We start from the raw sequence: 20,372 nt of genomic DNA, 5'->3' as shown, positions 1-20,372 counted from the left end.
CCACCAATATACACTCAAATCGCACTATAACAAAGTTAAATATCACATAAAAATTACTTTGTTATAAACAAAAATTATTTATAAAGGTGTACTTCTAACACTACATCTATTGCAAGACTACCCTCAATTTACTTCGTTATAACATATTTTGTTATATCTGGGTTCGTTATGTCAATGTTTGAGTGCATATACATTCATATAAACCCACTGTGCCATAGGCTACTCATTAGGCTCCAGCATTTCAGTAGCAGAGGCTTAAAAAATAAGCACTCTATTTTATTGCCGTATTTACTCGCATAATTTACGCACTTTCTTTTTGCAATTTTGGGGCTCCGACAAGGGGGTGTGCAAATTACGCGAGGATTTGGCGAACGCATACAAAATAATGTGCAATAATCTTAACGCGCGCAGCATATAATTTTAAAAAGTTCATAACCTGGAGCACCAATAAAGTGAACTTGTTTATTTGAAAGAATTAGCACCTACCTAAACCAGTCAAATTTGGTCAAGTGCAGTCTTGTCGAAATCACTGATCGAGAAACTCGATTGAGAATCATCGTCGCGGCCGCTGTCCCCGCCCTTCTAAAGCACATCGCCCTCGGTTCTGGGTAGCGCGTTCGAATGTCCCATTTTCTGGAAGCTCTTCTCGACAATGCTGGGAGAAACCAGGTCCCAAGACACCGCAATACCGGAGGGCCAAAGCGTTCGCTCATAGCTGAAAAGGCCTTCAACGGGCAGGAAACTTGTATTAGCAAGCGCGGAATCTTCTGCTTTCTCTTGTGACGATAGGCGCCAATCACGCCGATCGTGACATGTTGAAGCACTTCACACTTTAGGTCGCTTGGCGGTTTTACGATTACCCTTTGATCAGCAGTTTATAACAGCGAGCTTGAATTTTGTCGTATGTATAATTACTGTAGTCCATCGCAAGAGAACAGTAAAAACGCGGTGGACAGATGACGAAACCTAAACAGTTTATTCCGAAATCAACCAAGCGTGCGTTGCAGTGTGGACGCAGACACAAGAGGAACAGTTGCCACGACAGGCCCTCGCAAGCCTCTGGTGCCGAAAGTTATTTGTGCTGTGACGCGAGCGGATACGCCCACGGTGGTAGAGATGGAGAGATATAGGGAGAAAAAAAACCATGCAGGATAGAACTGGAAAAACGCTCGAGCGGTTCCGGTGACCCGTCAACATAGACCAGTAAATAGATTTGGTGTTAGAGTACGGTATTTTAGTACTCCTAGTTCGGGAGAAGTCCTCAGAAGAAGGGACTTCGCACTCGCAGCCCGTTTGACTGCCCTCATCTGATCGGCAGGGCCCAGCGTGCACTTGCACAGAATCCAAAGATTCAAAGTTTTCGATCGCGCGCCGGCGAGCTGGCTCAGAGAGCACAAAATATGCAAGTAAATATTTCTTTTTGTAAAGCTGACAATATATTAGGGGTGCACAAATTGTGTGAGGGTGCAAATTATGCGAGTAAATATGGTAATTAATGTCATTTCATCAATTCTTTTGTACATCTGTTCTATGGTCATTTCAACTTTAATACGGTTCTTAAGCACAGAACAGCATTCATGTGCCACATTCATATGCCTTATAACTTACTTTACACATCAAGACAGCATAAATATGGTAGCAAATCTCACATTGTATCATCCTAAGGACATTTGTTATGATATGAAATGTAAATAAGCCCGACTATTCACCATGTCTCCCGGCCGGTCCCCAAAGCCACCTGTTTCTTCATCCTGAGATGAAAGTATGAAGTTCTGTAGTTTCTCCTGTAAAATGTCGGTTTGCATGGCAAAGAAAATTAGTCTCAGTCTTCGAAGAAGAATACAAAAGCAATTTTTTGAAGTATACAAATACACACACACACACAAAGAGAACAAGTTATTGATGAGATATAACAGACAATCATGCCAAGAAAAGTACAGTAGACTCTCATTAAACTGAAATCTGTTAAATGGAACTGCTGCTTAAACGGAACTATTGTCTGTGCAATGCTTGGTTTCTGGCTTGAATTCTGCACTCATGTTCACCTCTCAGTAAACGGAACTCCTGTTAAATGGAATATATTTTCCCGGTCTCTTCAGGTTCTGTTTACTGAGAGTGTGCTTATGGGGATGTTATTAGAAGTAATTGTCATGTAAATGTGAAGAATGAAAAGTGAACGAAAAGGCAACTTGCCGGGGGCAGGGACCGAACCTGCGACCTTCACATAGTGCATCCGATGCTCTATCAACAAAGCTGCTGCAACAACTTTCACCCCATCCACAACACCATCCACAAAGTGGACAGGGTGATAGCCATTGTAGTAGCTCACTTGGTAGAACGTAAGACGCATTATTAGAAGGTCGCAGGTTCGGTCTCTGCCTCAAGCAAGTTACCTTTTCATTCACTTTTCTTTCTTCCCATTTACATTACAATTACTTCTAACATCCCCTATACATTCCTTGGCAGGATTGTCTATTAGATTTGATTATTATTGTGTCAAACAAAGAAAATGAGCCCTTAAACTTACGGTTCTTTCCTTTAGAACAAACAAAGGTATGATAAGTTACCCCTTCTTTATTATACCTAACAGGGCATACCTTGTCTATCCAGTGCAGCCTTCCGATGATCTTCAATGAAGCAAGCACCCACCAGGAGTAGCATACATCTGGGAGCTTCTCAGGTCGGCCTAAGACAACAGAACCACAAGCCTAAGCTTATTTCAATAAGCTTGGGCTCATTTTCATGCAACCTAAAGAAGTGTCTATTCTTTTGTGCTCATCTTAACCAATTCATTAGTGATGGACCCTTCACTATTTATTCACTGTATACAAGGCAGGTATGTCAAGATTAGGTGTTAAAAAGTCACTTTTCAAATGTGTATTTTATTTGTTAGAAACTGGCTACATTTTACGTGGCTCTCTTCTTTTGCATGTCAGAGATAGCCCTTGAAGTATAAAAATATGCTGCAGAAATATGCAGCTGCATGCTGCAATGTCACCACTCTTTTAACAAGCTGAGTGGAAAAGTAAACATCTTGCCTCTAGCAAGTCGACCCGTCCAGAATGTCGTGTCCGATTGGTTCTCAAGAGTGCAGTGCACACGAATCATGGTAGAAAACCACGTGCACAAACGTCACCAAAACAGAGCAATAAAAAGCATGCTGGCAGACCCCAGAGCAATTTTGTGTTATCGCTCACTGCAAACGCTACCCGATTATTCACTTGGCTTAAGTGTTTGTTATCGCTTCACAGCAGTGGTTTATACACAGCCTGATACCACCAGGACGACCCTAATATCCCCACAGTTCCTTCCAGAAGGTTGGAGTATAAACTAATAAATCTGTGTTGTAAACAAGATAATCACTTAATATAAGAATTTTCGCAAAGCTTTATTGAACCAATGTGGCCAAAGTAAAAAAAAAAAGGGCATTAAAATTCATGACTTCACATCAACATTCAGTGTCAGGATTTCAGCATAATATTCAAAAATGAAAATCTGACCTACCTTTCTTATAATAACCTATGGCCCAAAAATTATTGGTCATAGAGTTCTAAACAAATAATTTGTCAGTCTACACTGGTTCACTGTTAGTGCCCCTCTCCTAGGGTCCTAAACTACCTTTCCTAGTAATCATAGAATTAAACTGTAACACTCCAATAATGACCCACCAAAAAATACTCCAAGTTCGAGTATCAGCACAGCTACAGGCAGTAATCACATGCTACAACTTGCTATTTTTATCCTTTCATCCCCACGAGCACACTAGAATATGAACGAGGTGGGGGAGGCAAAAGGGCAGGGTACTGGCTCAAAGTTAAGTCGTCATGTGTCATAGCCATGGCCCTTCCACTTTATTTTTCCTTCTTTGCGTTGGCCACAGAACAAGACAAGTGACTGACTATTCGTGGCAAGATCGGGCTATAGGTGGCAGCACCGTTCCCACGAGAGTGAGGATAGGCGGTCGGCAGCGCGTATACAAATACAGTTGACTCTCATTAAACAGAACCTGAAGGTACCTGTAAAATGTTTTTCCCTTAAGAGGAATTCCGTTTACGGAGAGATGAACAGGGGTGCACAATGCAAGAACGAAACCAATTGTGTCAGAAGCAGGAGTGGAAGCGGGCTTCAGTCTTTCGGAGCAGCTTTGGGAGCAGAAATAACACTGTTTTGGAGCAGCTTTGGAGCAGTAAAAGGCGTGTTTTGGAGCATCAAAATTTAGTTTTTGAGCATTTTCATGGGGCCCACATCACTGTTAATTAAAATTTTCATTTTCTCTTTGCTTTCTCATCAACACGAAAAAATTGAACGGTTTTTACTAAGCATTTACTGCTGATAAAGAAACCAGACTAACCCCAAATTGATGTGTGTATATCTATATATATAAAACCTTACAACAATACAGTGGAAAACACAGCTACTCAGACGAATGAAAAATTTAATTTTAAAATGTCACGATGTTCAAAATGTGATTAAAACACTACATATAACATGAACAGCAACTCAACTAGAGATGAACTAGTATAATAAATGTTATCTTCATACTAAACTGATAAGGCTCTATAAAAATAAATGCAAAAAACTTATGTTCCGGTTATTGAAGTGCCACAGCCAGCATGAGAACCGCGAAGAAATTTAGATGGGCTCGCCACGCCACTGCTAGGCAATTGAGTGATTTTTTTTATAGGAACTCCATGGGCACTTGGGTTTTCACCGTCACCACCATGTTCCGCGTAAATTACAAGTTGGTAACATTCTCTGCGTATACGTTCTACCCGCGCCTAAAATTGCGCAAGCGGGGGTGGTGAGCGCCGCTCAAGCAGAGATTAAAGGAGGCGGCCGATCTCCATCGCTTGGAGGGCGGGCGCACGCGATACTATCCCACCGCGTGTTAGACCTACCGTCGAATGCTCAAGCAGAGAGGAAACACGCCGCCCATCTTGAACAAGCATAAAAAAATGCGCGGCAGAAAGTGGGAGTGTGTGTGTGTGGGGGGGGGGGGGGGGGCAGAGGTGAACTTTGATTCTAAGGGCGTGGTTGTGATAAGCTGGGCGCCCTATCCGCAAGAATCAGCGCGCGGCTGGTAAACCGTTCTACGTGGTGCCCTCTCAGAAAGAGATTGCGCGATAAGAGCATTTCGCCCTGGAGCGGCCGTACGTCTTTTTTTACACCAGCGTTTCTGCAGAGTGTCGCGATATCGGATTCAAAAGTGTTAGCTTTCAACCTTCGTATTGCCACGGGGTCGTGAGGTTGACGAAGGCAGCAGCCGCAGTTTTCATGAGTGAACCTTGTTTGGGCGAACCTGTGCCCGGAAAACAAAACGTCACTCTACAAGCAATACAAGCTGTAGACTGATAGCTGCAAACCAGGGCGTTGGCTGTCGATAATCTGCCAAGCAGCTAAGTGCGTGGCTTTTTTACATGTACCATCAAAGATTCCCACGTTACTGCTAGCGGCTGCGTAAGTTCCAGAACAAACTCTAATGTACCCGTTGTGCGCGTAATATCATCGAAAGGTTCTAAGATTATCTATATTGTTCCCAGTCATTCGGGAGCAGATTGCACAAGGCAGCGTTACACGCGTAATGGTGCGGTAGCAAAAATAGAAAGCGCGTGCGGCATTACCATTACCATAACAAATTTTTGCTATTGCAGTCATCACTTCACCGGTGAAACTGATTTTTATTTTTTCTGTTTATATGGTTTGGCTAACAGCTTTGCTGTCAAAACGTATATAGAGTTGCATAAGGAGGTATGCACACAAACACCACCTTAACAAGATTTAAGCATGAACGGAAAGCTCCACCCCTGCGGAAGCATTTGTTCCATTTAAGCAGCAGCTTCGTTAAACAGATTTCCGTGCACTGAGAGTCTACTGTACACGCAGCGGCATTTCATTGCATGCGGTCTGAGCCGATTGTTGGCAGATAAAGTGAGTTGACTACAGTTTACAGTCAATATCTACGCTCTTCTCTAATGAATTGGTCCACGATGCCTATGCAACATTAACATTACCAGCGACTAAAGCACATTCTGCCTTTCATAAGGATGTTCGCCTTAAGCAACTCTCTTCACGCTTTCGCACTAAATCACGCCTTTGCTGTGTTGCTTGTACGTGGTTAGCTTGTGTTCCGCCTGCTACGCACTGCAGTAGCGTGACTTAACTAACTACTTATTCACATCTTTGTCATCTACATAGAACAAAAAAGAGAGAAAGAAAGATCATAGAAATCCCGCATATCTGTGCGATTAGTTCAGTACTACTGTTAGCACATTATACACATATGATTTTTTTCTGTCATTATGTTCACTACGAAATGTTGTACAGTGCATAAGTTTAGTCAGGAAAGCTTAGTGGCTGACGGCGCTTTGCGCTACACTGCGTTTACCACGTGTACACACCTGTTCTTGCACCAGTAAGAATATAAAAAGTTATATAAGAGTTCAGCAAAAACTTTTCATCGGTAGATTGCGTGCATGACAGTGCTACAACAAATGCCTGGTTAATGGGACAAGCATGTTTTTTTTTTAGACAAAAATTATCACTGCCTTTGTCGATCACAAACAATACCACACAAATGCTGAAGACAATGCAAACAAGATAAAATTTTCAGTGAAATCGTACAACATAATAAATAAAGCATGCTGTTTGAATAAATGTTCAATGTCTGAGCTTCTTAAATCTAAACACAGTTTGTGCACAGTAACTCTGTTTTAAGTAAAGTTTAAGTACCCATGTGTCACAGTTTATGTGATAGTAATATTCCTATGCAGTGGTACCATCGCCAATTAAACACAACTAAGGCTTCTCGTATGATCAATGAACGACGGTGCTGTAGTTATACACCTACCAACAGCGCACAAGTGCATGGCTTAATTTTTTTCTTTTTTTTTTTTACAACCAAACGCTATAAAACGTTGCATTCACACACCATCTAATAGTCCTCATGTTTGGGAGGATGCCAAGAGCATTTTCCGATGTGCTTGAAACAGAAAGCGGCACCCACTGTGAAATTATTGTGGTGAATAGAGGGTACGACAACAATAAAGAGCACTCTGGAAAGTTGCACTCACTGACCTTATTACAATGCATTAGCAGCCAAGCAAGACTAAGTAATTTCGTACGTCATTTCAGGCATATGTAGAAGCAGTGACACTCACGCTGACATGACCGGACAAACTACACTTTGAGAACATGTATGACGTATGCGTACATAGAAACGCGATGTGGCCAGCAGACAAGGCACGTAGCGATCCACACTTCGCCTCTTCGGCAAGTTGCCGTAAGGCGACGAATATGCTCGATCTCGCAGCCAATGGCACAGTGTTTCTCCCAACATCAAGTTGCGAGAAAACAAAACGCTAAGCCGATGACCACTGATTGTTTCCATGAGAGCTTGCATGAGATAAATTTTCTGCTTTCATGACATTACAGATGTATATACTGTAAGGAAGCAAGAGAGGCGCTTTGGGACTTGCGCAAGCTCGGCGAGCACGACGCATACAAAGAAGAGCAAAATAAGAACAGCCAGCCAGGCATACAGGCATTGTCTCTTTGTTCTCTCTCTTGCTTCCACTACAATATGTTTTATTCAATAGACTAAAAATGAACAAAAATGCTATCACTGAGAAGTTTCTCACAATCAAAAAACCTACCAGTACCTGCTGTCATCTTAGACACAAGATTCTAGATCTTTCGCTGCATGCAGTCCATAAGTACTTGGCTCAGAGATTCATTAGTCCCCATTTGCATGTCAGCAATCTTTTCTTAATATGGGCAACATGTGTTTTAGGAACATTTTAAAGCAAAAGGTACTGGTAAATAAAAAAAAAAAGTACCGAATTCATTACAGGGCCCCTCAACAGGTTTGATAATTTTGAGATGTAAAGTTCAATGCATACACTGGGCATTCACGATCACGTCTGCTGCATACACTGGGCATTCACGATCACGTCTGCCAAAATTTGCAACAGTACGCGCCACGAAAATGGGCCAAATTACAAGCTGAACGCGGCTTGCCCTGTTTCTCATGTGCTCGTGCCCAAATAATGAGGGAATGACGTAGACGTCGGAACTGTCTTACATAGACGGTAGTGCAGTGACATCAGCCCTCTACATAGACAACTCTGCTCTGATGTCATCAACATTGGCACATGACACGGCGAAGATTACTTGACAAGACGTGTAGTTTCTGCAATTTATTGCTTGAATAAATGAATAAAACTTGACAGAAATAATGAGACACACAAAGGAAATGTGTGTGCCTTTTTCATTTTTTTTCCGTTAACTGTAGCGATATGCGGGGCTAATGTGCCTTCATTTCGCATGCGTTCATGTCCTCATGATTAACACATCGAGCAGACATCGGGCCTGGAAATGAAAGTAATGGTCTGGCGCGTTCGAGCACTCATTATTCTCATTCATTCAACTGCCTCCGAGTGAACGTTAATGCAGCGCTGGCTCATGATACCCCGATTCTCATGCCAGTGAAATGTCGCAGTTCTCTTGCTCGGTAACAGGTTGCAAGCCTGATGATCGGCGAGGCAGTAGACTGCAAAATAACGCTGGTCAGCCAAAAAACACCGAACCTCTGCTTGGGGGCCTTGGCTGCCTCAGATGTGTCATGCGCATGTGCCCTGATGTGCACATGACGTGTTCCTCTCACTCGGATGCCGGAGAGGGTAGGACTTGGCCTGCGAAGGCTACGTGGAGTGAGCGGCAAGCGTTTTGAGCTTGCCTCCTCTCATCATGGTTTTGCACCCACTTCAAAGTACTGGTTTTCTCAGCTCATAATGAACTGATTGAAAAAATTCTTGTGGCATAATGCTCTTCATCAGACACACAAAAACTGCCAACGATGAACTATAAGGTAGTAAGGCGGTAAGTTGGGCCAGTTGGTTAGGATCCATCGTGAACTTTCTTACAGCGCAACACCAGAAAAAAATACAGGACAGGGAAGTAGTAGAACAGAAAGAAAAGACGGCGCTGACTCACAACTGTTGTTTATTGGAAAAAAAAAAACGGGGTCAAAAGTATATATAGGTCCCGGCAGCCTACATCACAACATGCGCAGAATACGAGGTGCACCTCGTATTCGGTTTTTTTCTGGTGTTGCGCTGTAAGAAAGTTCACGATGAATGAACTATAATTTGTTACGGTACCTCATGAAGGGCCTTTTAAAAACATCAAAAATTTACCTAAAAGCAAGAATGCATGCTGTCATGAACATCAGCTAAGGGGTTGCAAAAGGGGCACTTGCCTCCACCTTCTCTACACCAGTGCTCTCCTCCTTCCCTAACCGCAATGCAACACTATGCACACCACCGCTAACCACCTCCCCTCCCCCCCCCCCAAAAAAGAAAGATAAAATCCTGCGGACACATGCATTCTGTAGCTTTCAAAGGGTTTGCACAACCAGCACCTCCTTTATTTCTTTTAATGCCAGTGCGAACGCGCACTTATCAACGGGGGCCGTCGGTCCGCCTTAGTTCAGGGAGTTGACGTGATAAGACGCTACATGATGGAGAGCGCTGCTCACGTCACACGTGCGTCTGAGTGCTTTCCCCCAACGATGTGATAGACGTGTTTCCCACTCCAATATCATACATTTGTCATATTTGTTTCTTCAGGCTCCTTTTCTTTGTGACTCAAAGCAATGCTACTGCTGCATCACAGTGCTCTTAAAGTCAGTGCATGCAGTAGCATTGTAGTGACACTTCCCCATTGGTTGTCCGCATAGCGCCATGAACGGCTCCACACTATCTGAAAACACCATATGTTTCACAGAGCCAGAACACGAGGAATGCAAGACACCGCCCCATGGATCTGTACACAGCTGAACAAAAAATTACTTCATGTAATTTCTGTAATGAGGCACTACATATGTGATGGGCTCTCTAACCCATGACCACAAAGCCCTCGCAAAGGCTAGGCAATGGGCGAAAACAGAAATGGGCTAGAGGAACGGGTAGTGAATGGCTGGATCGTGCACATTTGGCTGGCATTGATAAAATAGAGGAGGCAATGGCACAACCCAAGATGTGAACTACAATGAAGGCTAAACTAGAAATTTAGGCTAAACTAGAGTATAAACAACAGGAAATCAGTTACCATTGAGACCTCCAGATGGAAGTTGCCTTTCACATAACCACCAGCCAAGAAGGTCAGCATTAATATGATGAAGCCGACCAAGTATGGACAGGGTTCCAAGGCAGCAATATATCTGTGGAGTGACATATACACGCTTTGTCCACTAAAAACACTACGAAATAAACAGCATGTATGGGCGGCCATAGCTCAAATTGTCCCAAGGCAATCACTCTTGCTCTGCTGACAGTTCACAGGCATTCTTGGTGTCTCTCCCCCTCCTCTTTGTGCACTTTTTACTGCAAAGTAGATAAGCTTGCACAAGCTTTGACATCACAGAGATTAAACTTGCAAAAATAACCTCACTCACTTTACTATGCTGCCTGCAACACTGTCCATTCGTAAGACAGTAACATTGATGCCCGTAGTACAGCTGTCCATCCCACATCTGAATTGAATATATACCTCAGACTTCATAAAACACCTTATCAAATACATTATAAAACTGATGCAGGTACCTAACAACTGCAGGACTTACCTCCAGATTTTGTTCCCAAACAGGCACAAGCAATTTTCGTCCATACAACAAAAGCTTAAAGGAACACTAAAGTGAAATAATGAATCAGTTTAGACTAATTAATCACACTTGAAGAACTCTAAAGTTCTCATTTACACCACCACAGGTTCAGTAATAGAGAAGAAAATTAATGTCAAAGTTTCATTTCTATATTTAGCCCGAAAATCTCCACATGTCTCTGGCCTCTTCAGAGGACAAGGAACTTCTTTTGTGCTGATTAGGAACTTGTGTAGGTCCTAGATGAAGCCTTCAAAATCTATAACGTCCCGGCAATTGGTGCAGAAGCTTCAAGGTGGCGTCACTATCTCCTTTTTTTTGCACGTTTGCTCACGTTTGCTATTTTAGTACTGGGAAAGAGTAATTTACTAATGCAATAAAAATAAATTTTCTCTTTAACAGACCTTCAATCCCTTCTTGGTGAAATGTGGCTCCTTTAAAATCAGATATTTAACACTACCATGTAACTGTGTGCTCATGCTAACTGCTGCTTTGCACAAAAGAGTACATAAGCAAAATGCTGCACACCGGAAGTGTCTAAAGGGGCCCTGAGCCACCTTTTCTTTGATTTATGTTTGATTTATGTTTCTAAATGCTTTAGAACCAGTTAAATGACTCTCTAAAATACATTACCAAAACTATTCTGATATGAGCAGAGAGCTTTGCTTCATCTGTGCTCAATGTCCATCATTCTAAGACACCAGCACTGCCTTGCCTACAGCACTATACATTTCCCTATTATTGAGTATGCATGGGCTAATGTGAGCTGATTACAATTGGTTACTCAAGGAGTGCATAATTCTTTTCAAAGTTCAAAACACCGACTTTCAACTACTACAGCCTGCTAACTACACCAATGATAGTAGATTAGAAAGAACCACATTGATGTAAACCTCCTGTTTGCTTCCTGGCAACAATCGGCTAACAGGAGCTGCCTATGAGAATCTGTCTGACGTTGTCGAAGCATAGCACCAGGTAGGCGACACACTGCATCCGTTCTAACAGAGGGTATTTGGCAAAGTCAACTTTCCACTATACTTATGAACTCCACGAGTCACACCCGACAACTTAATTTGGCTGAGATGTTCACAGCACCATCTCATATTGGAAGAATGTGTTCAGTCAACAAGCCCGTCAAGTGGTTCTGGGCACCACAAATCATTACCATGCAATGAAATCATAAGCTTGCATTTGGAGATGACTTGCCTGGCCTGAATGCGTTTCCGAGCCTGGTCTGCAGCCAAAACCACCGTCAAAGTTCATGCAGGACACTACAAACTCAACTGCCTTTTCTACGTTGATAGCGTGAAGTTTGTTCTGCAAAGGAAGAGGGCAAAGCTTGAGAGGGGCATAATCAGCCAACTTTGGAAAGCATCTTTCATCATGAAACCACATGAGATTATGACTTTAACATTAAATTTTGCAACAAAAACTTCTCCGACTTGAAAAAGAAAGGTTATAATGACACAACCCTTACTCTTCACTCGGTTATTATGCAGACTTAACAATACACAGATGCCTGCAAATCCTATGGATACAGTTCATTGCCAAAACAAATTACAACACCAAGAGTAAAAAGACATGCTATGCAAGCATTAAACCATTTTAACCCTTAGTAGGTCAGCTTAAAATTTTGACACGGTGATAAAAAAAAAGTGGCTTTGGTATATTGATATAAACTACAAAGAAATAGTATAAAACAGATGTTCTCAAAATAAAGCTACTTGTTTGCTGAAAAGAACTGGTGAGAGTGTTTTCAAAAAGTGGGAAAACACTGTCCCACTGTTTCAGGAAGGCACCACCTCACAATTGCTTGAATTGGTATTTGGGATGAAGCAACTGAAGCAAGTGGCACAAAGCATCGCTTTTCAAGCTATGCTGAGGAAAGTTGTGTGGACCTCATTTCGGCAGGAAAACACCGCCTGCAGTTGCGCCTCTTGTGAACCTTCATAACGCGGTGGTCTGTTCCTGCAAAACTTGCTTCCCTGCAGGCACCAACATTTTTTTTTTTTTTGGGGGGGGGGGGGGGGAGGCTCTGCTAGCTTTTGTTCTCAAAACTGTAGAGTACAGTGTTGTCCCTGAATACGTGCCTACTTTCGAAGAGGTATACAATATCGAAAAATATATATATATTTGCATGCATGAATATCCGCAATTGTGTGCGGAGGCATGAGCAAGATAATTTCACAGGAGACTGTTTTTATGCATTTATCGGTCAAGTTATTGCACAAACATACAAAACAAGTCAACACTGAAAGCTAAAATCACCTCTTTGAAAAAAACAGAAATAGAGGAAATCATCTAGAACTTTGATTGGTATGTTCTATCTATCTGAAGACGAGGAAAATTCAGATGCAATCATAAAAAAAATTGACAGAAATTCAATGCTATTGTAACACTATTGTAAAGCATGGTAAAAAATTTATTCCATATTGCAAAGACACAGGTAAGGTATGAGTGACTTATTATGCTAATAGCAATGATTGATGTGGGAGAAAATTTTTTTCTGCAGATTGAAAAGTGGGACGTACATGTCCTGCAAAGAGCTAATGCCAAACTGCTAACACATATACACGAGCCAAGTCAAAAATATTTCCCAGCTCACAATAAAAGAATATCAACAAAGGCTAGATTAAACATAAATAAAATCAACACCTAAATTGAGACAGTGTTGTACAATATTTTGCACATTACCTGTATCACATTAACTACAATGTGCACTACCTTTCCTGCAACCCGTGCAGACTGCAAGTATTAACGGCATGAAAAACAAAATTAGGGACCATCTCCCTGAAAGGAACCCTAATAGAATGCAAAGCAGCAGCGGTGCACACGGCGCTGACCCGGTTGAAACGGGCATCAACACGGGTGCTGAAAGAACGGTTTGAAGTGAAACTTCGTGTAGCGTTTACTCGAGTGAACGTTTGTTTGAAATGCAAAGACACGGGAGGTTGGTTGGGTTTCCTGTAAGTTTTATCGCAAAAAGACTGTTCACACGACGTGCGCTCGAACATTGCGGGTGGTGGAGAGGGAGAAGCGAGGGAGGTGACACGCTGCGAGCAGCAACAGGCTAGGGAGAGGGTGACATCAAGGTGAACACACTGCGAGGAAAGGCAAGACTAGAGCTGTGCGCCGCCGCCACCCATTTTTGCTTACGCCGTTCGCGCCGACCAATAACTGCGGCACGCCGCCATTTTTTGTTATTTAATCCAAGCGAAGGATCGCACCGCCATGGTGGTCTAGTGGCTAAGGTGGCAGCTGACCCGCAGTTCGTGGGATCGAATCCCGGCTGCAGCAGCTGCATTTTCGATGGAGGAGTAAATGTAGACTCGTGTGCTCAGATTTGGGTGCACGTTAAAGAACCCCAGGTGGTCGAAATTTCCGGAGCCCTCCACTACGGCGTCTCTCATAGTCACATGGTGGTTTTGGGACTTTACACCCCACATATCAATCAAGCAAATCAAGCGAAGAATCTGGGCATAAAATACCTCACTTCACCTTCTTTCCTGCAGCTTTGAGATTTTTCAGAGCGGCGTTTGCAGTGACTTGATTGTTATGTTTTGTCCGTGTTTGCATTGCCTGTCTATATAAGGGCCCTAAAACAGTTTCTGAAGACACACAATCGAGCGTGTCAATCTCTCTCGGCATTTCTCGCTCTTTTGGTGCTCTTCGTGATGCCAGGACGGTGATTCACGTGACATAATAAGGGCACACACTCTTCAATGATCCATATAGGAGAAATAACACTTGTAAATTGTCTTCTACCCTGCTTTGCCATGAATTCACCCCACTCCTCCTGTTCCGCCTCGCATCTTGCATGATTATCACGTGCAATAAACGTTTGATTTCACTTGATTTTGTGATTTTGCGATTGCACAAGTGGAAATAACAAAGTGTAGCCCTTAAGCTCGAAATCCTGATTGGCTCAACGTTTAGCACTCACATTACTCACGTGCTTCATGAAGACACGCCGAAGAGGCCTCTAAGAATTTTAGTGATATATATATAGTGGAGTGTATTAGAAATCAAAAATAAAGGAAGAGGCTCCGGAATATTTCATCCAACCAAGCAGTGAGTTTCTTACAGCAAAGACGACACAGCTCTCCATAAAAAAGGCCAAGCCACTTTGACGATTTTTTTGTAATTTTTTTATTGCAAGAATACTTTTATAACACTTTCTACAGCCTTTTACTGTCCTGGTCATACTCCATGTAAAGTCCAAAACAATAACTTCCGTGCTCAACCACAATGCTGCTTCCGCGGATAAAATCTTGTGAGTGCTAGCGAGGAACGCTGCTGAAGCATAGATGAAACAAGCTGGTCATTTTCATCGCAGGGCGGGCGCATGCGATAACATCACTTCTATGCCTACCACGAATCATTCCTCGACTGCAGAGGAAGCCCTGTCTGTCTTTTGCTGGGCGAAGGAGTATGACGAGATACTCAGGCAGGCACCTGTGTGGCACGATCCGCAACTGTGAACATTAATTGTGAGGGCGTGGACACAAGTGCTAGTGTGTGCTATTGCGGGAAGTATGAGCGAACGGCTCGTATACCCCTTCTACGTGCTATGACATTACTTCACAAACACTGCTGTTTTCCTGGGAGCGGCCGCATTTCCATATACCAGTGGTTGGCAGTTTCGAGAGAGCAGATGAAAATAAGTCAGCTGCAGCCTAAGCTCGTTATGGGGCTGCGTGTTCCTATCGCATGGTGCAAAATGTTAAATTGTCGAAGGGTTTTCTGACCATAAAACTGTTGAAACTGCCTCATACCTAGCGTGTTTTTTCCTCGAAGACATGAGATAAAATTGTTTTGAAATTTCTGAAAGTTGATGACACTTCCCTACTAGACACTTAAGCTTCGCCTTTTGAGCAATTTGAAGCTTGTAACGAACTTTTCTATGTAGATGCGCTTCTTCTTGATTTTTGCGACACTGTGCATGAATGCCTATCAAAGTATGCACCCCAAAAATATATTAGATAGAACCCAAAATACCCATGTCCCTTAAAGATATAACTGATTTCACTCGTCGCACGAAGTGCTTCAATCGTCATGGATAAATTACAAGAATCAAAAAATGAATTAGAAGCTATATTGAAAGAAGCTAAGAACTACTACTTCAACAATGTCATCGCTACATTTACTAAAAAAATTTATTCAGGGTCTAAAGGACGATTAGTCTAGCATCGTGTATAGCCTCAACGTTTATTCTTTATGTCAAATGATCCTCAAATCCTGAAGCTGCAGCAAAGGCTGTTAATAATTACTTCAAATCTGTTTTTGTATTGATAACTACCTGCTCTTTCTAATCTTCAATTAAGCTCCTCTGGAGTACATAACCTTATACTAAATGTTGAGGTTTTGAAATGGTGCGACTCAGACGGTATTCCAAATGTGTTTCTAAAGTGGTATTCAGAATGGCGTGCTATTTTACTATAATATTTGAAAAATTTATATTCTCTGCAGCTGTTCCTCAGCTGTGGATATTAGTAAACATCGTACATTAATGTCCTAAACGAGCAAATAATACTGACATATGGCTCAATATTTTTGCCTACTACCAGCTCTAAACATTTAGAGCATATGATTATGAAGTAGATTGCAGAATACCTAAATGCACGCAATATACGTTCATGATCACAGCACGGCTTTCGTGCTGGTTATTCCACTGTTGCTACACAGTTGCTTAAATTTACGCACAACATTGCTTCTTACCTTAGCAGCCGAAAACAGGTTGGTGTCAGATTTATTGACTATTCGTAGGTCTTTAAATTGGTCTGCCAAGCTAAAGCTTTAGCTTTTCTACAAACTTTCTGGCTACAACAAGCTGGTTGATTAGATAACAGATTACTGCCCCGCCGCGGTGGTCTAGTGGCTAAGGTACTCGGCTGCTGACCCGCAGGTCGCGGGTTCAAATCCCGGCTGCGGCGCCTGCATTTCCAATGGAGGCAAAAATGTTGTAGGCCCGTGTGCTCAGATTTGGGTGCACATTAAAGAACCCCAGGCGGTTGAAATTTTCGGAGCCCTCCACTACGGCGTCTCTCATAATCATATAGTGGTTTTGGGACGTTAAACCCCACATATCAATCAATGGATAACAGATTACTTGCTGTCCCGCTTAAACTTTCTTACCATTAACCACCCGAAGTCCTCTGACATACATATCACATCAAGAAGGTGCCTCAGGCTAGATCGTTGTTCCGTTTTTGCTTATTATTTATAAATATGACTGAGAAAAAATTATCGTTTATACTCAAATTAAATTTGAAATGTATGAAGATGACTGCGTTACCTGTAGAACCATCTATACTACTCACGATCAAGATGCATTGAATAGTGTTTTTTTTTTGTCGTTTTATAGCGGGACTGAAATAGTGAATATCAAAAAGACTGTAGTCACGACCTTTTCTAATAAGAAACAGCCTGCTCATTTTACATATACTAACGATGGTGTAAGTCCACTAGGAGTCATGCAGTTTAAATACATTGGTGTAACTCTCACATCAAATTTAAGAAGGCACACATACATCGAAACAATCTGCAACAAGCTCTCCGAAAACTTTGGTGTCTCCGACGCACGTTAAGCAACACGACAAAACAATGCTGACTGACAACGCATAAGACTTTGTTTAGACTCGAATATATGTTGGTTGTTTGATTGCCTCGCTACAAACATGACATAACTATGTTATATTCACTTTTAAAAAGAAGCAATACTGCTTATATTTCGTCCCTATAACCAGCGTGTCTCACCTGCTTCGCATCCGCATGTTTTATCGCGGCAGCTCCTCTCGAACATCTTCACTTTTGCGAAGAGGTCACCTTTCTGCATGACAGTTCACATTACTTCGAATGTTTTAGCACCCATATCATCTTCTGCGCACAGTAATTTGATCCTCTAAATATTGTGCCTGTTAGATCAACTCAGTATTGTTTTCGTTTTCTTTTCTTAGTTTTTTTTTTTTTTTCTGCAGAACGTGCATTTCTGGAATGAGCTTGATGGGTCTGCCCAGACTCGATGCTGAGTAATTTGAAGAAACAAAATCGCTAAAGACTAATTTTGTTGAATTAAATTTGTTCAAGGTGCTGAACATTTGTATTTACACCTGCTATGTATCAAAAAATGAGAGAGCGGTATTTATAAATAAATACTCCTTAGACCATGCTGCTATCATGTTAAATAATTCGCCCTTCCGGGGAAACAATTTTTTTTTTTCAAAATTCAACGTACAAGTTTATATCCCCACCAACTCTTGAATCTTGATCCTACCCCACTTCCCGCCTCCCCCCGCGCCGCACCGCCGCCAAAGGTGGAAACACTGGCGCGCCGCCGCCGGCAATTTCAGTACCGGCGCACAGGTCTAGGCGTGACCTAGGGGAGCGCGGTGCGGACGGAGGGACAGCGTTACAGAGGCTAATCAAAGAGCTGCTTCACATCTAAAAAACTTGAGAGGACGCTTGAGCTTCATGATCAATAGTAGAACACGATAGCACAATCAGGCCCTGTGCACAATGCCTTTTCAAGTGCTAGCCTGGCTTCAGTTCTTGGCACATGCCTCAACCGTACCATAAGGAAACGAAGTGTGTGTGTAATATTGGTCGTTTCAAGCTATCCTAGCATGCCTACTGCAAGTGCAGTTGTGAAGCGCCCATTATGCCATAATTGTTCCTTTTGTGAATCACGAATGGCAGTCTACATGTCTGTAAGGCTATGGAAACCCATGCAGCTACTTTCTTAGCTGATGCTTTTTCAGCTGACCATGATTAAATATATCTGAGTGCTTTGATTTATATGTGGGGTTGAACGTCCCAAAACCACTATATGATTATGAGAGACGCCATAGTGGAGGGCTCCGGAAATTTCGACCGCCTGGGGTTCTTTTAACAGGCACCCAAATCTGAGTACGCGGGCCTACAATATCTGAGTGCTTTGTAACGGGTGTTCCTTTGAACACCCATTTATGGCAATTCACATGTTTTGACACCTGACGTACTCTACATTTCTTCCATACAATATTACAAGCATTAAGGAGACTCCTTACACTACACGTCATTTATATAGTTTCTTTTTCCGAAGCTGTTTTAACAATCGCGTAGCTCTGTGGTTGGACACCTCCTTGCCACGCAAACAGTCTGGGTTCGATTGTTACTCGAGCTGAACATTTTTATTACTTATTTTATTTGCATCCTTCTCGATCTTTTGGCCATGGACAAGATGATTTTTCACTCAAAACCAATAATGCCAGCTTCGAAATTTCTGCGAAACAGGTTCTTTAATGCTATCGCATTTATAAGGACAAATATACAAGCACACACAGGAATACAGTTGCACCATAGACTGAAAATTGAATTTTTCATACTGAAAGACTCTACTCTATTCTGTAAATTTTCTAAATGATAATGTGTGAAAGAGCCTTAGCATTTATCATACATATAAGAAAATATATTTAGCATTAGGTAAACCTCATTTTGTGGTACAGCACTGGTCCCGTGTGTGCACAACATTGTTCCTGTCTCTCACTATAATTCTCATTACAAATCTAACTGGAATGTGTTGTTGCATTTTGACATATTCATGACCTTTCAAGTGTGTGTCGGAAAATTTCAGACGGTGACTGCTTTATGGGAAGTGTTAAAGTTCATTGCCACAAACATAGCAGATTCAGTGTCATATTTACTCTCATAATTATTACACTGTGTGTGTTTGGGTGTATGTGTGTGTGGAAAACCAAATGTTGGAAAGTTGATCATGCAAAAAAACTTTGCCACAAGAGCCTCCAAGGCGGACCATTAGAAAATGAAGTGGCCATAAACTGGGATTGTTGAACTCAAACAATATGTTAGTTCAAACAGAACTTACAATTTCTCTAAAATCATAGGCTCTACTCCCTCAGAAACTCTTGTTTGATGGCCTAAGTTCAACCTACAGTCACATCAGACTAGTTGAAGGGTGTGATCAATACTCGAGAAAAAATACTCAAGAAAAATGCAAGATGTGTGCAAGTAAGGCAGGTTCCGCACTCACACAACTGCTACAGTTGCTTTACAACCTAAAAGGTAAGCAACAAACTATTAATTAGAAGCCGTAGTGGCAGAGCTCCACATTAACTCTGTTGTTCTTTGACAGATTTGGATACATCACCGGTTGAGCATTTGTTTGCATTATAATGTGGCAGCTGAGATCAGGAACAAAGTTCACTAGCTTGCTGAGAAGCGAAACTTCAGAAAAACAACCTATCAGATAAACAACAGAGAACTTGAGACTAACAACTATACAGCAGAGAAAGCTAAATGCAATACTTCAACAGCACTGTAAATTGTTGCATTGTAACTGACCCTGGCTAGTCCCTACAGCAATAGATTAGGGAATAATAGCTAAGTATTAAAAATTCAAATATATAAAAAGAGAAAAAGAAAAGCCATGTCACCTTCGCAGTTGAAGACTTCAGCTGTGAAGGTGATATGGTTTTTCTTATGGTGAGCCTTTTCACATGGTAAGCTGTCACATGGTGACAGCTTACTCATTAGTGTCAAATTCTGACCCAATGTTCACCTTGGGCACTACTCTGGCATAGATCATGTGCAATACCATTTAGCAACTCGAAACTGTTCTTTCCAATTTTATGCTTCATTTCAGTCAAGGTCCACAGCAGACATCAAGCTGTAGATAGGACATCGTGATAATTAAAAGCTCCCTATTAGACAATATCAG

General features: G+C 42.0%; 1 protein-coding gene across 2 annotated transcripts in view; it reads right to left on the bottom strand.

Annotated features, from left to right (window-relative positions):
- Nucleotides 1-20,372, bottom strand: part of RabGGTb (geranylgeranyl transferase type-2 subunit beta) — a 44,161-nt gene that overhangs the window by 12,142 nt on the left and 11,647 nt on the right. For both annotated transcript variants that reach the window (XM_075884827.1, XM_037413450.2), the window contains exons 6-9: nucleotides 11,864-11,974; nucleotides 10,108-10,219; nucleotides 2,598-2,686; nucleotides 1,710-1,784 (exon numbers count right to left, since the gene is read on the bottom strand). In XM_075884827.1, coding sequence (XP_075740942.1) covers nucleotides 1,710-1,784; nucleotides 2,598-2,686; nucleotides 10,108-10,219; nucleotides 11,864-11,974 — 387 coding nt within the window. The remainder of the gene's footprint in view (nucleotides 1-1,709; nucleotides 1,785-2,597; nucleotides 2,687-10,107; nucleotides 10,220-11,863; nucleotides 11,975-20,372) is intronic.

Source organism: Rhipicephalus microplus, unplaced genomic scaffold, assembly GCF_043290135.1.
Source record: "Rhipicephalus microplus isolate Deutch F79 unplaced genomic scaffold, USDA_Rmic scaffold_49, whole genome shotgun sequence".
Lineage (NCBI taxonomy): Eukaryota > Metazoa > Arthropoda > Arachnida > Ixodida > Ixodidae > Rhipicephalus > Rhipicephalus microplus.
Note: the sequence above shows the minus strand (reverse complement) of the source record. Positions and strands in the feature narration are given on the sequence as shown.